Genomic DNA, 24,655 nt, shown 5'->3' on the forward strand with positions numbered 1-24,655 from the left:
AATCTCAATGTGGATGGCTCCTTTCCTAGAGCGTCTCACGGATAAACACATTGAGATTAGCAGACCAATTGGATAATGATGTCAAACCCAACCGCTGACCTTCTGCAAACCAGAGAGAGGCAGGCCATAGCCGATGTGATAGTTAATAGCCAAATGTGCTTTAGTGCGTAATTGTTATCATTCTATATATATTTCTGCATTACTAACAGGCACATGCTCAGCTGTGTGATCTCTATTATGTAATATAATCATGCAACATCTGCAAGGCCTTTATGTCTACTGGTGGTTTACCGTAATGTGTTCTGTGCCTCTATTTATATGAACATAATATTGTAGATATGAGGTTTTGGCACAGATGCCTATGAATCATGCAGCACACTTTAATACAAGAATAATAACGTGAAGCATTCCATTTATCCAGACCGCACATCTGTCAAACATTCCTACCTCAGGGTCTTCTCAGGACCAGGGGATAAAGACAGTCATTTGGTGTCTCCATCAGAGTTGTTACATATGTCTGGTCACAGAAATAGAACAGTATTGACTTCCATGGTATAAGGCTGACATCCAATACCCTATATTTATTCAAATATTTTCATTATATCTTGAAATGATAGTCCTGAAATTGCTATATAGCTATAGCCTATGCTCCTTCCTGTCACCAATTTATGTCATTGCTTTTTTTTTCAAAATGTGTAGGGTCAGAGGGATACATTGAGTGTTACATCTTCTAAACAACCTTGTGTGTCTCTTACTTATTGTGCTTGTGATAGGCCTATCGAAAAAGCAGCAGGAGAAGAGAAAAAACAAAAACAAAGAGTACACTCCCACAGACACATTTCAGAACTCTGCAAAGAGCATGCATGTATGATTTTATGGGCACTGAGATATTGTTTAGATTGTTTTTTCCTTAAATATGTATGCAATGGGGAGAGGAATCAGAGGAAAAATATATGTGAGGCTGTATGAGCTTTTTAAAAGTGCAATCTAGAAATCCTAGTTGCAATTTGCAAATAGTATTTGTATTGATAGAGCAGATACAGCAAAATGAGGGGAATACCAGTAGTTTAAAAAATGGTGATGGAAAATCACTCCATGGATCATTTCCTCATTCCTGATAATTGCAGAAAAAGAACAAAGCTTCAACCTATTTATAAAAGGCTGATTTATTTCTGCAAAGTTTAACACCACTGCAATGAGTTTCAGTAATCTTCTCCTGAATTTCTTGCTTTCTGCAAGAACAATATTGTTCAAAGGCAACAAATATACATTTGATAAGTGCTGGACTGAAAACCCAGTCCCATGGATAAAGACAGACTACAATGAATCGGCACACAATGGGTTAACCGTGACAAGACTGCGGTTGTGGTACAAGCACAAGAAATGTGAGGGAGGCTCGAGTCTATCGAGAAGTGTTTGACGTTTCAGGGGTGGTACTGCCCTCTTTATCAAGGAAGAGCCTTACCATGATACATTTTATCTTTCTGAATGTGTTCTCAGTATTGTACTTATTCTATGTTAATATGCTTGTTCTATGCTATATAGAGATTTTGTATCATACAATGACTGATCTGGTTTATTGCTGTATCTGTGTAGTGGCATTTAATGCATGTGTTGTTTGTTATATATATATTGCTACCTGTTTATCACTTGTATGATATCAGAGTGTTTATATTTATATACGCAATTATATTATTGTCTGCACTCTAAATGTGAATATCCAGTGCTCTCACTGACAGAAATGTCTAGGATGAGCCATACATTACTTTTCTCCCATGTTGCTGTCACTTACAGTAGGGAGTAGAAATCTGACAGAACCAACAGGTTTTGGACTAGTCCATCTCTTCATGGGGGATTCTCAGCAAGGATCTTATTCTTTATAAAGACATTCCCTGGAAAATATTTATACAATGACATCCAGCCAGCTTCCCTCCTCACTGCACATTTTTTTTGGGCAGCTGGACAGAGCAACTGCCATTCACTAAGTGCTTTTGAAAATAAATAAAATCCTGAGAATCCCCTATGATGATATGGACTAGTCGAAAACCTGTTAGTTCTTTCAGATTTCTACTACCTATTGTAAGTGACAGCAACATAGGAGAGGAGAAGTGTTTTTTGTGGTACATAATGAGGGCCCTAATCAACACCTGGCCATACCCTGTTTTAACCCACATAAAGGTTCTGTTATATTTTACCCTGGGCCCACAAGTGTATTAATAGAAAATCTTCATGTGTCTGTAACGACTGTTTTGCTAACCCTATTAGCAGTCCTTGCCACTATGAACCAGGCATATGCAATTTCCGGCATTGGAGAACCTTAGTAAATGACACTCCTAGTGTGTAACATGATGAATTAAGTTCCCCCCACAAGTTGATTAGTTGGGTTACACTTTATTGTTCTTGCCATTACCAATGACAATAGTGCAGTATCCTTTTATTACAGTGAAATCATTGCACAGAACCTTCTGAAAGGAAGAACTTGTACTGTGAGATTTAAATGTATGTCTTTTTTTTGTAGCAATCTAATCACAACATTCATTGGAGTACAAAGTTAAATATTTATAAAGATGCAGTACACATAAAATGCTAATACTGTCGTGATGCAGTTGGCACTGTTTGAGTCTATGAAAATGATAAATCTGCATCAATAAATCATTGAATATGAACAAACAAAGCACACAGCATCCCAGGTTAATAGTATTGTATGTAGGTAAACAGTGGAGGCACAGAGAATAGGTCGGCTATTCTACAATAGTTATAGATGCTCGCTATGACATATATAATATGTAGCATGCACATTTTGTTATTAAATATAGCTATATGGTGGGGTATTGGAGATGATTCATGCTTCCTTGTCTTTCTGTCGCTGGAGGGTTCCAGTCTGCCCTGAGGAACATGGTAGATTTGCTGGTTACTAGTCTGGCCGTTTCAAGCCTGAGGGTAGGTTTCTCATTTTATAAGCTATGGTACATTTTTTAATGTTGTAAGCTACTGAAAGAAGTGAAACTGATTTGATTTGTCGGTGTAGTACTGAGCTTGGGGGATAATGATATTTAGCATCTCTATACAGGGATAATAGAAAATGTACTGCCTCCATTTCATGCTTGCCACAGAAACACTTTGGTTCCACTCACAACACTTGTGCTTGGTGTGAATCTGCCAGATAGAAACAACAGTGCTATAAAGGTTGTGAGAGCAGAGGCAATAGGGTTACCATAACACATCAATTATAAAACCAATATAGTTGTGGTAAGGTAGACAATTAACAACTTTCGGCCTACCCTTGATAGCCATTTGACTTTTTATAAGATCTGATGGGGGCTAAAGGCCACCAAGTCCCAGTCTCTCTCCAGGCCCCAGGCATCTGCCTAAACTGCCTTGTGGATGATTCGGCTCTGTGTGATATGATAAACAATGTTTTCTTGTTCAGTTACAATAATCATAACTAGGTACACTTGTATGAACTGACTTTAAATATTATTCTTTCATTGGAGATTGGAGGGAAAATGTTAATTTATCTTTGCAGGGAAAATGCAGCCTTTCAGCCACCCCTATTGTGCCTGATGGTAATTGTGACCTTTTACATTATTCTTAGCCAAGAAAAACATTTTCCTTCCGTGGCTTAAAAGAGAAGGCCCTGTCCTTGTAAAAGGGTCAGCAGGCTCCCCATGACTCATACAAGGCTATTCTAGAGCCTTGCTAAGCAAGACTCATTCATGGCTTCTGTAATGGTGGAATTTATTTCATGATGCCGAAAACAGTAAAGGGGATCATTTTTGTCTCACTGTAAAAATTGCCTTGCTCTCACTAGGATTAGGTGTCCTTTAATACATTCCATGTGGATAAATGAACACATATATGCCTGCTGTCTATGCCAAGAAGGCACGTTTTAAATTGCAGGTTCTCTATTTCCATTGCAGCTGCATGGAGAGAAAGAGTGCTTTACATGTGGGCTGAGGGCTCCCATCTGCTTCTCTGTGGCGCTGGAATACATTCAGTTAATTTACTGACTGAGCACTCTACTATTAAATCCTCAGTTCAGCCTCCCATTTTAGTGTACAACATGTGATTGTAAATTTGCATTAATTAGCAAGGCACAAAGTTTTGTGCATTGCACATCTATACTTAATGCAATAAATATATTTCAAATGCCAGGCTAGTTGAGTCCTACCCAGCCCTCTTATTTACCTTAATGCCAGGAGAGCAGGGAGTTCCTTCACCAGCACAGAGCAGATCACCTGACCTTAGGCTGGATCCACACTATAAGCGCTTTTGTGAGCGCTTGCGTTTTATTAGCGCTTGCTGAGCGCTTGTTAAAAAATCTCCAGAGGTAAGTGAAGCTACTTGTTAGCACTCGCTCCTAGTGCATGTAAGGGATGAGGCATCCTGGTGTTCTGATTTAAAACAGACACCTAAACATGCAAAACGCTATGTGCCAACCTGTTATTCAGTCTGGGCTACAAGTATAACAAAGTGCCATTGAAACCAAAATTGATGATTCATTTGTATACAGATGCTGGCAGGATAGAGAGGATAAAGTAGCAGAGGTGAGAACTCCAGTGGGAAGATCTCACCATTGAGATCACCAAAAATAGTAAAAGTCTTTAATGATTCAGCTTACCGGTATCTATTTCTATCCAAAATGTTATTGCTGAGCAGACTGAACCTGTCATAGAGGGTGTTTTGGGGTTAGACAATGCATTATCTTTATGTTTATAATGCAAAACGACAGTTCTATAACAGACAGTCAGCTTAGTCCCAACCGCCCATTATTACATAAGGAGATACCTGCTTTGAGGTTCATTAATGTCTTGTGGATGTTATATAGTTACATAGTTATAGTGGCACCATTTTTGCTACTGCCTTCCAGGATCCACAGAGCTGTGGCAGATCACCACTCTAACTGGAAGAGTCCTCCTTCCTAGCTCTGTGATGGATAATGAGGAGCTATGTCAGTAGCCAGTGAAGCAGTACCACCAGTCCACCACTTAGAATTACAGATCCCTAGTGAGGAGTCAAGGAAAGTTAAATAGGTTTGTTTGCCTGGGACCTTGATTTGGGGTTCTCAGCTCATTGATGCCAAGAGATTACATTTTAAAGCATCTTTCAAGTTCCAAGAATGCACATACACTCTCAGAGACAAATTGCCTTTGGTTGAACATATGGATCAGTAAATACATGGGTGCTGGGTACCCGGTTCAAATGTCAGCCAGGGCACTATCTGCAGGGATCTTGTATTTTCTCCCAGTGTCGGTGTGGGTTTCCTCCCACATCCCAAAAACATACAGATAAGTTAATTGGCTTCCCCCTAATAATTGGCCCTTGCCTATTATGGACAACAACTATGGTAAAGATTAGATTGTGAGCCCCTCCGAGGGACAGGTAGTGACATGACTATGTACTCTGTACAGCACCACTAATGATATTGGCGATATATTAATAATAATCATCATCATCGTCAGTTTATTAGGTGAGACCTACTAACGAAGCCTCACTCTGACCTAAATTACAGTTCTTTTATAGCATTTTTTATTTACTGTGTTTAGCTCTAAAAGCTACAGTTTAATTTTTTTGTTTTACATTTTTGTTTTTTAGGGACATCTGAAACACAACACAATATAATTTCACCTACTAGTTTGAATGGTAAAGTTTTGTGAGTAGAAGTGAGTGTTACTTTACTGTTAGTAAAGGAGTCTCTGACAAAAATTAAAACACATTTTTAAAAAGTTTGTAATATTATGAATACAAAGTCTGAGGTCTAGTGTCTAGGCCCTATTCTATGTAAATCTCTTACTTTTACTACACAGTAGCAAAACAAGATCTTTCTTGAACGTAAAGAGCTTGACAATCAAACCAGTAGGTGCTGACTCTAAGTTTGACATTTTCATTTCCAAGATTTATAATTTTGCTGATAGAATACGTTAAAGGGACACTTAAGTCAAACAAAAAAAATGAGTTTTACTCACCTAGGGCTTCCAATAGCCCCCTGCAGCTGTCCGATGCCCTCGCCGTCTCCCTACGATCCTCCTGGCCCCGCCAGCAGCCACTTCCTGTTTCGGTGACAGGAGCTGACAGGCTGGGGTCGCGAGTGATTCTTTGCGTTCCCAGACACATCAACACCCTCTATATGGTATATGATATATGCTATAGCAGCATAGATGGCGCTATTGTGGCTAGGAACGCGAAGAATCACTCGCGTCCCCAGCCTGTCAGCTCCTGTCACCGAAACAGGAAGTGGCTGCCGGCGGGGCCAGGGGGATCGGAGGGAGACGGCGACGGCACCGGACAGCTGCAGGGGGCTATTGGAAGCCCCAGGTGAGTAAAACTCATTTTTTTTGTTTGACTTAAGTGTCCCTTTAAACATCTTGTACTAAACTGTAACAAAACAAAAAAAATCACTATTCACTGCTGTTCAGCTTCCTTGTATGTTGGTTTGCTAAGAACTGGTCCTTTCTGCTGCATAAATTCTATTTAAGGAGACTTTATTGATAAGTGTATGAGCAATCTGATCATGTGATAGATTTGTAACTTTCTGATTGGTTGGTCATGATCATGTGATCATGTCTTACTTCAGGTTTCTCTGTAGACCAAACGGCAAATACTGTACAAGTCAAGTGAGACATCGGCCAATCACAGACATGCTTGCTATTGTGTATAGCTGACAGATGCCAATGTGTCACCTGAAAAGATTGTTACACACTTACACACTTTTGGCTGCACTTTTGTAATGGCCGGGCAGTAAGTTCTGACCTATGCAGGGGGGGGGGGGGGGGGGGGTTGAGAGACAAATGAGTGCTTCAAGCATTGCTTCAAAGTTCCTACAAAGATCAAAAGGCATTAGGGGACAGTGGTCTGGACAGATTGCTACAGAGGAGGCCAGCAACATTGGGGGAACATCTGTACACACTTAAGATTTTTGGCTAAAATAATTATAAATGATTGCTCTGGCCAAGTGAACCCTAAAGTGTGTACATTGCTTTAGCTCTGCTTAAACAGATACTACTGCATATATGACATACGGAGAATGATAAGTACTTAGATTTATCAGTTCATATAACCCTATAAAACCATATCTAGTTGCATGTAACAACTGTATTCTACACTTCCCTTGCATTGCAAGCTCACAGTTATAAATATTATTCTCTATTTATTAATATAATGGAAAATGCAGGAAGCAGATTCTATTCTATTATTGCACAAATCCTCTAAGAGGTGAAAGTCACATGATGGGTGTTGTCTCATGCACACACAGATTTGTTTCTTCCCAGCAGCCTGTAGCCTACTTCATGTTGTCCAACAGTTAAAAGGTATCTCCTGCTACTTGCTCCATAGGTTGGAAATCACATCTGAGGAAGTGGGATGGCACACTATGAGTCAGAGCAACAGGATTAGCAGGAAGAATGGCCTGTGCTGTACTCCATAGCAAGATACTGCGACATGGCATGTGCCTCCAGAACAGGGACATTATACTTGATGTGGGCACTGCCCTTCCAAGTCCAGATATTAGTGGAGTGATTGAGGCACAGCTTTGCCAAAACAGCGCAGTCAAGTGGGCAAGATGGACGCTAATTCATTAATGGTCAGCGAGACATCATTCGGACAAACTCTGCAAAAAATAAAAATAAATAAATGCTAGAACCATCTTCCAATTACTGCAGAATTCTGAGAGATACAAGCAAACTAAATAGCCGCTTAAGCCCCATACACACGCTCAACAGCGGTCTTTTATGCAGCACAATTATCAAACAACTTTTGTTGTGAAACAAGTTGAAACAACCAAAAAAAGCTGTTTGCTATAGTTCACACAACTGATAAGACTGATAAGACGCCAATCCTCTGATGAGTCTTATCAGTTGTGTGAACAACAGCAAACAACTTTTTTTGGTTGTTTCAACTTGTTTCACAACAAAAGTTGTTTGATAATTGTGCTGCATAAAAGACCGCTGTTGAGCGTGTGTATGGGGCTTTAGGCATGTTACGGAAATTTAAGTCACATTTATCAAGAAAGGTATGGAAAAAAATAGCGTAAAATCAGTGCTGTAGTGCAAGGCAGCCAGTCATTAATTGGAAAGATATACAAAGTAACAAATTGTCCTTCCTGGACAGTACAATACAACACAGAGAGGAGAGACAAAAAATGTATGTCCTTTCTGACTCCCAATACACACAGAGATAAGCTGAGGGTTATTAGAACTCTGGCAATACTAGAACACAAGTGAATATAAAGAAATACAAATTATATATATATGATAATATTTGCAGTTTTCTAGACTAGGCCTTTCGAAAAACAATAGCAACAATGTTGATGAGAAAATGTGCACTACACCCTATTTATAAACAGGCAAACAGGAGGTTTGCCAGAAAAGTTCACTTTTTTTTAATAATATAATGGCACTTTTCAGATTGCCACATTTATACCGTATATACTCGCAAGCAAGCCAAATTTTTAAACCCCAAAAAGGGGGTCAAAAGTTGGGGGGTCGGCTTGCTTGTGAGTCACCTGTGGTCCGCGCCCCCCACTCCTCCGCCGCCGCTATCACCTGAGCTGGCGCCGCATCTTCTATTATTCCTCTCTCCGCTCGTATAGTAATTCACAGCAGCGCGCCCCACGGCAGCTGCTGTGATGATGAAGCAGGAAGCCATAGAGAGAGAGCGGCTTCCTGTAGCTATGGGAACCGCTCTCTCTCTATGGCTTCCTGCCTCGTCATCACAGCAGCCGCCGTGGGGCTCGCTGCTGTGAATTACTTTACGAGCGGAGAGAGGAATAATAGAAGATGCAGCGCCAGCTCAGGTGATAGTGGCGACCGCGGGGCGGGGGAGAGGGGGCACTACCTATACTGGGCACTGTACTAGCTATACTGGGGCACTATACTGGGCACTACCTACCTATACTGGGCACTGTACTAGCTATACTGGGGCACTATACTGGGCACTACCTACCTATACTGGACACTATACTAGCTATACTGGGCGCTATACTGGGCACTACCTACCTATACTGGGCACTATACTAGCTATACAGGGCACTATACTAGCTAAACTGGGGCACTACCTACCCATACTGGGCACTATACTAGCTATACTGGGGCACTACCTACCCATACTGGGCACTATACTAGCTATACTGGGGCACACTGGGGCACTATACTAGCTATACTGGGGCACTATACTAGCTATACTGGGCACTATACTAGCTATACTGGGGCACTATACTAGCTATACTGGGCACTTTACTAGCTATACTGGGCACTTTACTAGCTATACTGGGCACTATACTAGCTATACTGGGGCACTACCTACCCATACTGGGCACTATACTGGGCACTATACTAGCTATACTTGGCACTTTACTAGCTATACTAGGGCACTACCTACCCATACTGGGCACTATACTAGCTATACTGGGACACACTGGGGGGGATCACGCGGCCAGCATTTCCTACCCCCGGCTTATATGAGGGTCAATCATTTTTTTCCCTGTTTTTTTCAGGTAAAAGTTGGGGGGTCGGCTTATATGCGGGTCGGCTTGCTTGTGAGTATATATGGTAAGTGGCAGTTGACTGAAAAGACCACCACTTTTCAGCATGAGCTCTACTTTTATAATTGCCATTATTTAACACACTTTTGTTCCATTCATTTCATCAAAGAATATTACATCAGATTTGACATTAATTGAAGGTCAAGAAGCCATGTACCTTCACTTCTCAAATAACTGTGTGTCGCTTTATCCTTAAATCACACTGGCATTAGGAATACAGCCAAGGTATTGTTACAAAAGGAGATCACACAAACCATATTTTATTAAGCTGAAGGCACCCATTAATGTAGTGTTCTGTGCTAACCAGCTTTTATTTAAAAGCATTAAAGAGACTCTGAAGTGAGTCTACAAGCATGTAATTACTGTAAAGCACCTTACATAGTGCTAAACCGCCGCTATCCCGCGTCTAAATGAGGGGTCTTTACCCCCCAAATCCCCTCTGTAAATCTCGTGGGAGAACTTCCTGAAAAGGCAGAGCTTAGCCCTGTAGCTCTGCCTCTCAGCGCGTCAATCCCCGATTATCGCCTCCTCTCCTCCGCCCCTCTTAATTTGCCTTCACAGAGAGGGGCGGGGGAGAGGCGGAGATCCGTGTGGCGATTGACGCACATGGAGGCAGAGCTGCAGCTCATAGCTCTGCCTCCATGAGCAGCAAAATCCACGACCAAGAAAGTCTTAGATTTTGCAGGGGGGATTTGGGGGTAAAGTCCCCTTGTTTTGCCGCAGGATTGCGGCGGTGTAGCACTATGTAAGGTGCTTTACAGTAATAACATGCTTGTAGACTCACTTCAGAGTCTCTTTAAAAAGCATTCAGGAATTAACCTGTGGGTTGATGCTTTACTAGCTTAAAGAGACACTGAAGTGAAAAAAAATATATGATGTAATGAATTGGTTGTGTACGGATAATTACTAGAACATTAGAAGCAAAGAAAATATTCTCATATTTTTATTTTCAGTTATATAGTTTTTTTTATATATCATTGCATCATTCTCTAATATTTGCAGTTTACACACTACTTAGCATTCTAAATGATTTTACAGAACAGCAGTGAACTTGTGAACCACTTCTCTGCAGAAAAAAAGAAAATACAATGACTGACAGTTGAGATAACAAATTTCAGACCGGGCTCTCTGTGTCTTTGAAGTCGTGGAGCTCAATGGCTTTTTTTGCATAGATAATAACTGAAGTTTCTTAACTCTTCCTGTACTGGAAACAATATTAGACTAATATATCTACTTCTTATCATGTCATAATTTTTTTTTCGGTTCAGTGTCTCTGTAAAGCGGAAATGTAGATACATTTTAAACACACTGTTTCACTTGCCTGGGGCTTCTGCAAGCCCCCAGCAACCGTCCTGTCCCGCACCGGTCCGCCACGAGCCTCTGTTCTCCTTCCGCTGCTCCGGTTCTTGACTTGTAAATGGAGACCAGCGCAGCCTTGCCACACGCATCTTTTCTTTGCTTTCCTCACTGCAATAGCGCTATTGCAGACTGGAACGCGAAGAAAGGATACGCGTGGCCAGAGCCGCGCATGCACTGTGGTCCGGCGGTGAAACTGAAAGTAGCTGGCGGCGGCAGAACGAAGGCTTGTGGAGGACCGTATGTATAATGTTTTGGATAGGTAAATCTACAATAGAGCCTCGGCAAGATAAGCAGTATGTTCTGTATAAAAAAAAATGTCTGTTAGAGAAAATATACATATTTCAGTTATAATGTATGTAACTAACCACAGTCCATATATGTTACTCCTATACTGTACTTTGCATCTCTGATAGCTAAGCAGGCTGTTTTGGAACAAATTGGTTTCAGTAAGTTGTGCATGTCAACAGTTCAGCCATTTAATGATGTCTGACTAAAAGTATTCATGTTTAAATTGAGACTGAAGCAAGACCGTGGCTCATATGCAATTAACTTTTTCTCCTGTGTTTTTGTATTGTTATGCCTTTTATGCCTCAATAAAATGCCTTTGAAACCACCAGCAAGCAAGAAAATACTCAAAATCATTGAGAGTACTTTTTCACCTACCTTTTAGTACTTTTTCAATTGTAAAGTGCTGAAAAGGTTTTGAAAAAAAAAAAAAAAAAAAAGAAGCTGAAAAAATATCACCTAGGAGAAAACTCATGGAAAAAAATGAATTGCGCATGGGCCTGTGTTCATGCAACAGACTTGACCGACTTATTTATTTTGATACTATATTAACTATACAGTGCCGTGTGTCATGCCTGAACTGGAGTGTTTTAGAAAAGGGCCCCTCATTTTCCCTTTTCAGTTACCTGTTATTATATTCCAAACATTGCTACATTTATGCTATACTAACCTTCAAAGTCCACCTGTCCATCTCCATTTAAATCAACATCACGTATGATATCTTCAATGTCCCTGTGACCAACTTGCTGTCCCAGAAGCTTTTTCATAGCCTCTCGTAGCTCACTTGTACTGATCTCTCCATCGCCATTGGTATCAAACTAAAACATGTATGAGATATTATAGGTGATATGTAGATATTAGAGATGACATATGTAGATAATAATAATGGTTTGACAACAGTGAATAGGTTAACAGAGTTCAGTCCATGTTCTTCTTACCTCTTTGAAGGCATCTCGGAGCTCTTTCACTCCAATCATATCAGCTGTCTCTGCAAGAAGCTTTGGACCCATTAACTCCACAAAGTCATCAAAATCCACATGACCTCCGACTACAAGTAATGAGAAGAACATCGGATGAAGAGTTATAATTCAACATTACAATGATTCATGTAGTCAGTGTGCTTTATTTATATACGGTATTGGTTTGATGGCACTTTTACATAATAAGAAATGATTTGGATGTTGACAAGTCACAGCAGATATTTAGGGACACACTGCTATTGATAATTACTGAGACATGAGAGGCATAAAAGACCCTGTGATTTATTACTTCTGTAAAAATTAAAAAGTTTAATTATAGACAAGAAAATGACTCACGGTTCATATTGATTTGCTGAGACAGTTCTATCAACTCCATCTCAGTTGGCATATATCCCATGGTCCTCATACAATCCCCTAGGTCCTTACAGCTGATATATCCATCCTTGTCTTTGTCAAACTCTTTGAAGGCTTCTCTGAGCTCTGTGAACAACAGAATAATTATTACAGTTACTTAGGGTTATCTGAAACCTTTTGGAAAAACAGACAACTTGTTATACAACAAGAATACCTAATACCACTTGAGGACCACAGGTTTATACCCCCTAGTGACCAGGCATTTTTTTTCAATTCAGCACTCTTCAGCTTTAACATTTTATTGCTTGGCCATAAAACTTAGCAGCCAAATGAATGTAACCCTGCTTTTCTTCTCACTAATAGAGCTGTCTTTTGGTGGGATTTGATTGTTGCTGCAATTTTTTTTTAATTTAATGAAGAAAGACCAGATTTTTTTTTTAAACACTATTTCTTTTACTCCCCCTCCTTCCCCCTTACATTGGCCCTAGACTGCACTCTATACACAGCATTCCACTCTCATAGGTATCAGCCTATGAGAGGGATTAGATTGTGAGCCAATCAGAGGGATAGCTAAGTGACAGGGCTGTCCCCTGTACAGCGCTGTGCTAGATTGCAGTGCTGTACAAATGATAACTGCCCTTTTTTTTATATTGCAGCCTGCCAGCTCCGATTGCGGCTGGCAGGCTGCTAATGGATCTTCGTTCTGTGTCTTTACAGGGAACGGGCTCTCATGTACACGCGTGTTCCCTGCTAATCCCCGCCTCCAGGACTTGACACCAATCGGCGTTAGTCGGTCTTGGAGGTGCCACTCTCCCACCGCCCATCGGCGTGAGGCGGTCAGGAGGAAAAGATTCAGAAGGAAGTCAACCAATGATTATGAATGAACATCATTATAATACTTTGGGCACCCATGACTTGTGCAGGTCTGCAGGACATTACTCCCCAGACATCAACTGATTATGCCATTGGATACTTATTAAGGAATTGTAAACTAAAATTTAAAAAATGGTGTATAAATACAGCACATGTGTAAGATATTGCTGTATTTTTTGCTCATCTGCATCCTTTTTTAGAATGTGTGAAAAAATATAGGAGCGATTTCTCAAGTTGCTTCCAGTGATTCTGCTACTGTCACTCAATATGCAACAGAACTAGAATTTGACATTAGTGTTTTGTATATGTTGTATTACTTCCATTACTTGCTTTGCATCTCCATCGTATTGTATGTTGCTGGCTAGCCTAGTATTTATTTATAAATAGTTGTCTCTAGTTCTAATTTATATTATGCCTGGTATACACCATGTAATTTCCACTTCTATACAAAATCTATCAGAAAAATTATCTGAAATCAGGTCAGACCTGTTGGAAATAATCGATTCAATTCAATTCGACCCATCTATCTGATAGCGATTTGCATAGTATGTACCTGGCATTGGAGTACTTTACTGTGAGCACCAAGATGCCACAGTGGTGACGGTGACAACAGCAACCTTGCTGACTAAAGGAACTAAACAGCTAAGCTAATCTGATACTACTGTGGAGGTATATGGAGGTATATTAGGGGGTATATTAGGTGCTCAGGAAGTCAGGTTTAAGAAATACCTTTCTTGCCTTTTTATTAGTGCCATTGATTTTGGATAAATGGCTCTAGTAACATCACACTAGATAATCCTAATGGTGCCAGAAGACCAGTGATGAGCTAGCTGGGGGTAACAAGGAAGGCAGTAAGGAAATGTGGCAAGAAGCCAAGACAGCAATAATACGTGTCAACAGGTTGTTGTGGTTAGAGGGGGTAGTAGTACTGTTTATTACAGTAGGAAAAACAAAAGTTTGCTTTCTTAAAACAGAAAGAATTTGCGATAATTCAGGTTGGAGTGAGCTTGAGATGTCTCCCAGTGCATCACTGCTGAATATATGCAAATTAACCATTGTTACAGTAGACGTCCTCTATAGTCAGTGCTTGTTACTAATATAACAGTAGAGCTATGTATGGGGAGTCGGGGACCAGATAACCTAAGGCCCAGTATAAAGCCAAAGATCAGTGATCTTTAGAGAACAACATTGTCACATCTTTCATTCATAGATCACATAATATTCAGTAGACCAGATTATAGTGCTTTGTTTTTACACACAGAGGTTGTTTACCTTCTATTTCCTCTGGACGTAGCTCTCTGTCCTACAACAGAACATATTGAAAGGCAGATTAGAGGAGAGAAACAGAGCATTGGCAGTGAATGAACAGGATTAAATGGCTGAACTACAATAATCTGCACAATAATCATGCACATGACTCTGGGGTTATAAGGGAAAGGTATGTGTATGCTCGGCCTTGTATGTTTATCTATAAGTATGCAATAAAATTACATTCAAGGTACACATGATGCCAGGGGTAAATTGTAGCTGTATTCTAGACATTACATGTATATCCTGTACTGTATGCACTACTATTAATGATACAAATATTAGTATGACCCTGACAGTTCAATGGCAATTATGCATGAGGCTGCACTCCCAGTGCAAGTATATAACGGAGGATACAGAACTCTAAGGGGGTTAAAAATATCCATAGTAATTTACTGAACGCAACAGATTTTTCCATATTGTACACAAGCAGTAACACTTACAACCACTAAGAGCCCCTGGAAAAATGCCAATCCACAAGCCTTCATACTCTTTCAAATGACAGCTGGACTGAGATATATGGTTGTTTGCTGTTCTGGTTGACAAGGCTTAATTTACAGACTTTAGATTATATATAAAGTCTAGATTGCTCGTAAAAATATAATGGATAGGCATTTGTCTAATCTAAATATCAAAGACTGGCCCTTATTCAACTCACTTTTTCTCCTAAAGTTTTCTCCTAGGTGGTAATGCAATGCAATTTAAAATGCACCAAAAAATAGGTGAAAAAGCACTGTCAAAATTATTGACTATTTTCTTGCTTGCTGGTGACTTAACCTCCCTGGCATTATGATTCCCGCGGCTGCGCGGCCGCGGGAGGGTTTTTTTCACCTTTTTTTTTTGCATGTAGCTAGCCTAGTGCTATGCTTCATGCTTCCATGCTTCCCCCCTCCCTACGGCGTCCCCTCGTATTGTCCGGTCGCCGCCAGCGCCGCTTGCCCATAAGGAAATCCTGTTCTGAACAGGATTTCCTTGAGGGCTTCCCCCATCGCCATGGTGACGGACGGAGTGACGTCATGGACATCACAGGGAGTCCTGATCCACCCCATAGCGCAGCCTGGCGGCGATTGGCCAGGCTGCGCAAGGGGTATGCGGGGGGGCCCTGTATCACGGCGGGTAGCGGCGCATCGGCGGCAGGCGGTGGCGAGGTGCTAGCTGCGTGTTAAAAAAAAAAAAAAGGATGCAAATCGGCCCAGCAGGGCCTGAGGAATCTTCCGCGGCGGCTTACCCCGTGTCCACGAGGTTACCGCTAAGGAGTTTAAAGGGCATTTTACTGATAAGGGCCTCAATTCTGGTAGGGTTATCAAACAAATTACTTCATGTGAGGTAATTTACCTCATGAGGTAATGACATTTATCAATTCTATTCGGTTTTAGTCATGTTTTACCTCATGAGGTAAATTATGAGGTAATTCACGAGGTAATTTACCGAAAATAGCTATTCTCATGGAAATTAGGGGGCATGTTAGCACATAATTTACCGATCAGTTTAAGACCTGCCTGTACCTTGAGGTAAAGTCAATTTGTATGCATTTTGCAGTTTTTAGTGGAGTTCCTATTGCTGTTTTAGTGGAGTTCCTATTCAGGCTGTGTAATAGAAAAGAAAAGTAGATATAAAATGTCGAATATTTACTGATTTTTTTTGTAAGGGATGCCTCTCTCTCTCTCTATATATATATATATATATATATATATACAAACACACACACATATATATATATATATATATATATATATATATATATATATATATATATATATATATATATATATATATACTTTTCATAGGTTGCTACATAATCAAATACACATTTCCCCTAAAAGTGTAGCTTGAGTTGGGAATCTGTTTGCTATGTACACACACACACACACACACACACACACACACCAGTATGGAGAGCGTGCAGTGCACAACGGAGTGACATCCGGCAGGAGGGGTAAGAATGAGAACAATGGACTTGGCTGCGATTGGCGCTTAAAGGCTCAATATGTTGTGATGTAAGGGACCTCAGCAGACCTCAGGAAACACCTGTACTTATACTATGTTCTTGCTGCTTCGGCCAAGAATAGTCTTGCGCGTGTCAAAAGGCTTAAGCCACAAAATAAGCTGCCTTATTAGCTGTTTTATCTCAGGGCTAATTGTAGAGGCTCACTCCATGCTGCTGCAACAGAGGATGGCACTGTCAGAAAAACAAATGCTTGCGCACACAAGTGTTTGTATTTCACCTGCATTTGGATAATTTCATAGTTGTGTCTGACTAGAGTTTGCTCCATTAAAGGGAAGGTCCAAGCAAAATAAAAAAATGAGTTTCACTTACCTGGGGCTTCTCCCAGCCCCCTGCAGCCATCCTGTGCCCTTGTAGTCACTCATGGCTTCTCCAGTCCCCCGCTGGCAGCTTGCTGACGCATTGAACCAGTAACGCGTAAAAATGTATGTGTTAATGTTCTGCACTAGCGGGAATGCGTAAAAATGTACGCAATGCGTCCCGCCGACCTCCGAGGTCGGCAAGCTGCCAGCGGGGGACTGGAGCAGCAGTGAGTGACTACGAGGGCACAGGATGGCTGCAGGGGGCTGGGAGAAGCCCCAGGTAAGTGAAACTCTTTTTTTTATTTTGCTTGGACCTTTCCTTTAAACCATTGAATTCAATTACACCTATACAGGGGCGTATCTGAGTAATATAGAGCCTATGTCAAAGACTGAAATTGTGCCCCTAAACCCCCCTCCCCCTGATCAGAGCCCCCTACCACTCTAAATACAGCATCCTATCTCATGTACATGTGTTATGATTGCCTGTGTTTTTTGACTTGGGATATTGCTGATGTTACTTTTTGGGAAATGTCTCTAATTATTCCCTCTTTGTCCTCTTTTCTAACACTAAGCCAAGTGCGCCCTACAAACGTAAGTTAAGTAGCCATGTTCCCCAGATAACAGAATTAATCTGATTCGAGGTCTGAGTGATGGGATCAGGCATGGTGCCACCGCACAGGGGCAGGCATGGCGCCCATGGTGCTGTGGCGCCCATGGCACGAGCCATGTCTGTACCCCTCTAGATACACCTCTGCATCTATAAATTATTTAAATCATAGGATAATACAGGTGAAACTCAAAAAATTAGAATAATGTGCAAAAGTCCATTTATTTCAGTAATTCAACCTAAAAGTTGAAACTTATATATGAAATAGGAACCCTTTGCAGGTGTTTTTGATTAAAGTGGAATAAAACTCTGACATAATATTCAATAAAAATGTGTTTTCCATAAAAGGTACTCTTTCGTTGGTACTTCGTACCGCTCAGACTAGCCAAATTTAACATAACTAAAACACCAAACTGTTTCAGGGGGTGCTCTTCTCTGGGTACACATGGACATGTATGGTGGGCCTGTAGAATAGTCCGTAGACTATGGATGAGGGTATGTACTTGGATATCATCCTTATTACATGTCTATGTGCCCAGACACCCTGCTCACGCTCTTCCACACATGGATCTATCTCATACTCAAAACTCCCTAATTAATTATATATTTATTGCCACTACACTTACTTGGATCTATTCTATTCTTTGAAAAATTAAGAGCTAGAGTGGAAGATAAAATGGACAAATTCAACAAAATTTGGCTACCCCTCATAGAGTACCTCTATGGTCCAGACTATTGTAACTGGGTTAAGGATACCTGATTTTGCCCCAATCCGTTTTAACAAGACCTCATAGCATCTTGCCTTACGGTAGACCACTCCCCGCCCCCCACCTTCTTACTTACTTACCTAATTCCTTCACTCCTTTTTTCTTTTTCCTCTTTCCATCTTCTTCAAACTCACATACTATAACTTTATTTCAGTCTATGTGCTCCACACAATAGACTAAGTTGGCTGAATTGCCCCTTTCGCAATTAGCGAAGCAAATATATATTCCTCCCTCCCTGCACACCTCTCCCCTTTGTGTTATCACCCCACTGGTGGTTAGGCCAAGTAAGCCTCTAAATATTAACAGTGAGGGGTTTAGCTCCACCCGGCCTTTATGGCTTTATGAATGGGTGGCTGACTCCTTATATAAATGTCATAAGTCGCTTTGCATCCCACTTCACCCAATTAGATTGGAAGATAAATGATTGCTGTGGCCTCAAAGAATTTGATTTATGCAACTTTTGATCGTCCAACCTACTGTCTTCACAACTGTCATAGTTGTACTTGTTTACACTGCATTTATATTCTGTATCTTATACTGTTACTAAGTGTTATGTGGTTTGTGGTTCTATGATTGCTGACTTATGTATTCACAATCTATTGTCTTCAAAAATTTCTTGTTAATGTATGCTTCATTATTCTCAATTTCAATAAAAATGATTGAAACACAAAATGTGCTTTCCTTTTTATTACCCATACAGTTATCATATTTGCATTTGTGCACAAGTAATATGGTCTGTTTACAAATTACAAGTTCCCAAAGTACAGTTTATCTGCTCTGAAAGCTGACATTGCATTTTATTCATAGATTTGAATATATAAATACAGCAGCTATCTAGTGAGAATGTCTCTTCTGTCTCTGCTTATCAGCTAAGTACAGTTCCGTTTCATTTCCGTGGTTGGCTGTAACTAATTCTAGCAGGAGAGGAATGTAAACAAAAGATAATGTTATCACCTCTTTGGCTGCGGATCATAAGCTGAAGGAGCTTTCCACTGCAGAATGAAGTGCTGTGTTTAACTGTTAGAATGCTGTTCTGCTCCAATTTTTTTCTGGTAGTAGGTTTAACCACTTGAGGACCCACCCTTTACCCCCCCTTAAGGACCAGCGCTGGCTTGATTGATCTGTGCTGGGTGGGCTCTGCAGCCCCCAGCACAGATCAGGGTGCAGGCAGGGAGATCAGATTGCCCCCCTTTTTTCCCCCCTATGGGGATGATGTGCTGGGGGGGTCTGATCTCTCCTGCCTGCTGTGGGTGGCGGGGGGGGGGCACCTCAAAGCCCCCCTCCGTGGCGACATTCTCCCCCTCCCTCTCCTATCTGCTCCCCCGGGAGATCTGGGCTGCACAGGACGCTATCCGTCCTGTGCAGCCAGTGACGGGACGTCCCCTGTCACATGGCGGCGATCCCCGGCCGCTGATTGGCCGGGGATCGCCGATCTGCCTTACGGCGCTGCTGCGCAGCAGCGCCGTACAGATGTAAACAAAGCGGATTATTTCCGCTTGTGTTTACATCTAGCCTGCGAGCCGCCATCGGCGGCCCGCAGGCTATTCACGGAGCCCCCCGCCGTGATTTGACAGGAAGCAGCCGCTCGTACGAGCGGCTGCTTCCTGATTAATTAGGCTGCAGCTGGCGACGCAATACTGCGTCGCTGGTCCTGCAGCTGCCACTTTGCCGACGCACGTTATGAGTGTGCGGTCGGCAAGTGGTTAAAGCTGTAAATAATCTTTTACAGCAAAGAAGAAATGCTGAGCTTCAGACCACTTTAATTTGCTAATTAGAGTCTGACACTTTGAGCCTAGAATATTGAACATTTTCACAATATTCTAATAGTCTGAGATTTTGATTTTGGGGTTTGCATAAGCTGTAAGCCATAATCATCAAAATTGTAACAAATAAAGACTTGAAATATCTCGCTTGGCATGTAAATGTCTTGATTCACTAAGACAAATAGCATGCCTTATCAAAGTTAACACGCCTTATCAGAGTAGCATAGCGAGCACTACAAACTTATGCCTGCTAATTGGCAATGACGAGAGCTCCACTCGTCCTGCCCTGAGCCCCTGCGGGTTCGTAGCGTTCGCTATGCTACTCTGATAGGGCGTGTTAACTTTGATAAGGCATGCTATTTGTCTTCAATGAATTGTGAATCAAGCCCAATGAGTCTATTTCATATATTAGTTTCACCTTTTAACCACTTGCCGACCACCCACAGCCCATGGGCGGCGGCAAAGTGGACACCGCAACGACCGCAATATGCCCATCGGCGGCAGCTCGTTGTGGCCTAGCTGGCCGGGGGATCGCGCACTGCATGCTCCGCCCACCCGTGACCTCAACCTGCTGGACAATTAGCAGCGCCGGCTGGTTATTAACCCCCGATCTGCCACGATCTAAGCGTATAATACGCTTTGTAATATATACAAAGCGTATTACACAGGCTGCCTCCTGCCCTGGTGGTCCCAGTGATCGAGGGACCACCAGGCCAGGTTGCAGCCCCCCCAGTGAGCACACACACACACTGATCTGCCCCCCCTGTCCTCTGATCGCCCACAGCACCCATCAGACCCCCCCTGCCCACCCCCCAGACCCCTGTTTGCACCCAATCACCCCCCCTAATCACCCATCAATCACTCCCTGTCACTATCTGTCAACGCTATTTTTTAGATTACGGATTCCTGATCACCCCCCTCAGATCCTCCCCAGATCCCCCCTTGTACTGTATACAACTATTCTCCCCTGTAATCACCCACTGATCAAACAACAAACAAACACAGAACATTTATATCGCGCTTTTCTCCTGGCGGACTCAAAGCGCCAGAGCTGCAGCCACTAGGACGCGCTCTATAGGCAGTAGCCATGTTAGAGAGTCTTGCCCAAGGTCCCCTACTGAATAGGTGCCGGCTTACTGAACAGGCAGAGCCGAGATTCGAACCCAGGTCTCCTGTGTCAGAGGCAGAGCCCTTAACCATTACACTATCCAGCCACCGCTGGATATCCTGCTATCACCTGTCAATCACCCATCAATCATCACCTGTCACCACCACCCATCAGATCAGACCCTAACCTGCCCCTTGCGGGCACCTGATCACCCGCCCACACCCTCAGATTGCCCGCAGACCCACCCTCAAATCACCCCTGAAAGTGCATTGTTTACATCTGCTCTCCCCTCTAATTATCCACTGATCACCCATCAATCACCCATCAGTCACCCCGTCACCACCTGTCACTGCTACCCATCAGATCAGACCCTAATCTGCCCCTTGCGGGCACCCAATCACCCGCCCACACCCTCAGATAGCCCCCCAGACCCCCTCTGATCAACTCGCCAGTGCATTGCTTGCATATATTCACCCCTGTAATCACCTACTGATCACCTATCAATCACCCCGTCACCCCCTGTCACCACCTGTCACTGCTACCCATCAGATCAGACCCTAATCTGCCCCTTGCGGGCACCCAATCACCCGCCCACACCCTCAGATAGCCCCCCGACCCCCTCTGATCAACTCGCCAGTGCATTGCTTGCATATATTCACCCCTGTAATCACCCACTGATCACCTATCAATCACCCCGTCACCCCCTGTCACCACCTGTCACTGCTACCCATCAGATCAGACCCTAGTCTGCCCCTTGCGGGCACCCAATCACCCGCCCACACCCTCAGATAGCCCCTCAGACCCCCTCTGATCAACTCGCCAGTGCATTGCTTGCATATATTCTCCCCTGTAATCACCTACTGATCACCTATCAATCACCCCGTCACCCCCTGTCACCATCTGTCACTGCTACCCATCAGATCAGACCCTAATCTGCCCCTTGCGGGCACCCAATCACCCGCCCACACCCTCAGATAGCCCCCCAGACCCCCTCTGATCATCTTGCCAGTGCATTGCTTGCATATATTCTCCCCTGATCACCCATCAATCATCCCGTGTCACCACCTGTCACTGCTACCCATCATACCAGACCCTCATCTGCCCCTTGCGGGCACCCAATGACCCGCCCACACCCTCAGATCGCCCTCAGACCCCCCCGATCACCTCCCCAGTGCATTGCTTGCATCTATTCCCCCCTCTATTCACACCCTGAGACACCCATCAATCACCTCCTGTCACCACCTGTCACCCCCTAGCACACCTACCCATCAGATCAGGCCCTAATTTGCCCCGTGTGGGCTGCTGATCACTCGGCCAAACCCTCAGATCCCCCCCAGACCCCCTACCGATCACCTCCCCAGTGCATTGATTGCATCTATTCTCCCCTCTAATCACCCCATGAGACACCCATCAATCACCTCCTGTCACCCCCTAGCACTCCTATCCATCAGATCAGGCCCTAATCTGCCCCCTACGGGCTTCTGATCACCCAGCTAAACCCTCACCCACCCCACTGCAGTGACAGAATTTTTTTTTCCTGATCACTGATCACCCTGCTTATGACCGGTTCCACAAAATTCAGCCCCTCATAGACCACCTGTCATCAAAATTTGCATATGCTTATACCCCATAACAGTCATTTTGAGGCATTTAGTTTCCAGACTACTCCTCACGGTTTTGGGCCCCTAAAATGCCAGGGCAGTATAGGAACCCCACAAGTGACCCCATTTTAGAAAGAAGACACCCCAAGGTATTCCGTTAGGTGTATGATGAGTTCATAGAAGATTTTATTTTTTGTCAAAAGTTAGCGGAAATTGATTTTTTTTTTTTTTTTCACAAAGTGTCATTTTCCACTAACTTGTGACAAAAAAATTAAATCTTCTATGAACTTACAATACACCTAACGGAAAACCCTGAGGTGTCTTCTTTCTAAAGTGGGGTCACTTGTGGGGTTCCTATACTGCCCTGGCATTTTAGGGGCCTTAAACCATGAGGAGTAGTCTAGAAACCAAATGCCTCAAAAGGTCCTATGAGCACCTTTAGGCTTTACAGGGGTGCTTACAATTTAGCACCCCCCAAAATACCAGGACAGTAAACACACCCCACAAATGACCCCATTTTGGAAAGTAGACATCCCAAAGTATTCAGAGAGGGGCATGGTGAGTCCGTAGCAGATTACTTTTTGTTTGTCACAAGTTAGCAGAAATGGAAACTTTTTTTCTTTTATTTATTTTTTTTGTCACAAAGTGTCATTTTCTAACTTGTGACAAAAATCTTCTATGAACTCACCATGCCTCTTAGTGAATACTTTGGGATGTCTTCTTTCCAAAATGGGGTCATTTGGGGGGTATTTATACTATCCTGGAATTCTAGCACCTCATGAAACCTGACAGGTGCTCAGAAAAGTCAGAGATGCTTCAAAATGGGAAAATTCACTTTTTGCACCTTAGTTTGTAAACGCTATAACTTTTACCCAAACCAATAAATATACACTTATTGGATTTTTTTTCTATCAAAGACATGTAGCACAATACATTTGGATAAAAATGTATATAGAAATTTTACTTTATTTGAAGAATGTCAGCACAGAAAGTTAAAAATAAATCATTTTTTGACAAAATTCATGTCTTTTTTGATGAATATAATAAAAACTAAAAATCGCAGCAGCAATCAAATAGCACCAAAAGAAAACTGTATTAGTGACAAGAAAAGGAGGTAAAATTCATTTAGATAGTAGGTTGTATGACCGAGCAATAAACCGTTAAAGCTGCAATGGTCTGAATGGAAAAAAAAGGCTCTGGTCCTTAAGGGGTAGAAAGACTGTGGTCCTCAAGTGGTTAAATTGAGTTACTGAAAGAAATGGACTTTTGCAAGATATTCTAATTTTTCGAGTTTCACCTGTGTAACTACCAGCTAAAATGCAGGTTTTCACTTCCCCATATGAGCTCACTGAAAGTTCAAACTCTGCATTTAAGATATGTCTAGAGTGCTTCAGAGACACAGATCAGACCAATTATAAACACATGTACACAAGCCCTAAAGATTACAAATATCAGTAAAGCAACAAAGAATAAGTGCTAGTGCACAAAGGCCCTTCGACACCAGTTAATGTTCCAGCTATACCAGTGTCTGATAATAAATGGATAATGAAAAAATGTATGCTGACCTTGAACTGATGACAAACTGAAGCCTTGTGATTTAGAATTGTAGTGATTCAGAATTGTAGTGATTTAGAATTTGAATGAATTAATTTATCGGCTTCTGTCTAAAGGCTACAGAATTTGTCATGAAATAGGTTTCTCTATATTTAACCAGTATATCTTGTCTACAGTTCCTACGGCTGCTTGTTATTATGCATACCTGTGACAGTTCCTGCTGTTGTTCTGCTATGTTCTACTGTGCACTG

General features: G+C 42.2%; 1 protein-coding gene and 1 long non-coding RNA gene across 5 annotated transcripts in view; one reads left to right on the top strand and one right to left on the bottom strand.

Annotated features, from left to right (window-relative positions):
• The window catches only part of LOC137519746 (uncharacterized), a 40,269-nt gene extending 39,411 nt beyond the window's left edge, over positions 1 to 858 (top strand). The window contains exon 3 of the long non-coding RNA XR_011021127.1: positions 774 to 858. This is a non-coding gene — a long non-coding RNA (uncharacterized lncRNA). The remainder of the gene's footprint in view (positions 1 to 773) is intronic.
• Positions 859 to 6,343: 5,485 nt separating this feature from the next.
• Positions 6,344 to 24,655, bottom strand: part of CABP1 (calcium binding protein 1) — a 70,738-nt gene continuing 52,426 nt past the window's right edge. For all 4 annotated transcript variants that reach the window (XM_068238684.1, XM_068238685.1, XM_068238687.1 and 1 more), the window contains 5 exons: positions 14,662 to 14,692; positions 12,499 to 12,642; positions 12,121 to 12,230; positions 11,853 to 12,000; positions 6,344 to 7,606 (listed from right to left, as the gene is read on the bottom strand). In XM_068238684.1, coding sequence (XP_068094785.1) covers positions 7,581 to 7,606; positions 11,853 to 12,000; positions 12,121 to 12,230; positions 12,499 to 12,642; positions 14,662 to 14,692 — 459 coding nt within the window. In that variant the 3' untranslated portion in view covers positions 6,344 to 7,580. The remainder of the gene's footprint in view (positions 7,607 to 11,852; positions 12,001 to 12,120; positions 12,231 to 12,498; positions 12,643 to 14,661; positions 14,693 to 24,655) is intronic.

The sequence above is a fragment of the Hyperolius riggenbachi genome, chromosome 1, assembly GCF_040937935.1.
Source record: "Hyperolius riggenbachi isolate aHypRig1 chromosome 1, aHypRig1.pri, whole genome shotgun sequence".
NCBI classification, from domain to species: Eukaryota; Metazoa; Chordata; class Amphibia; order Anura; family Hyperoliidae; genus Hyperolius; species Hyperolius riggenbachi.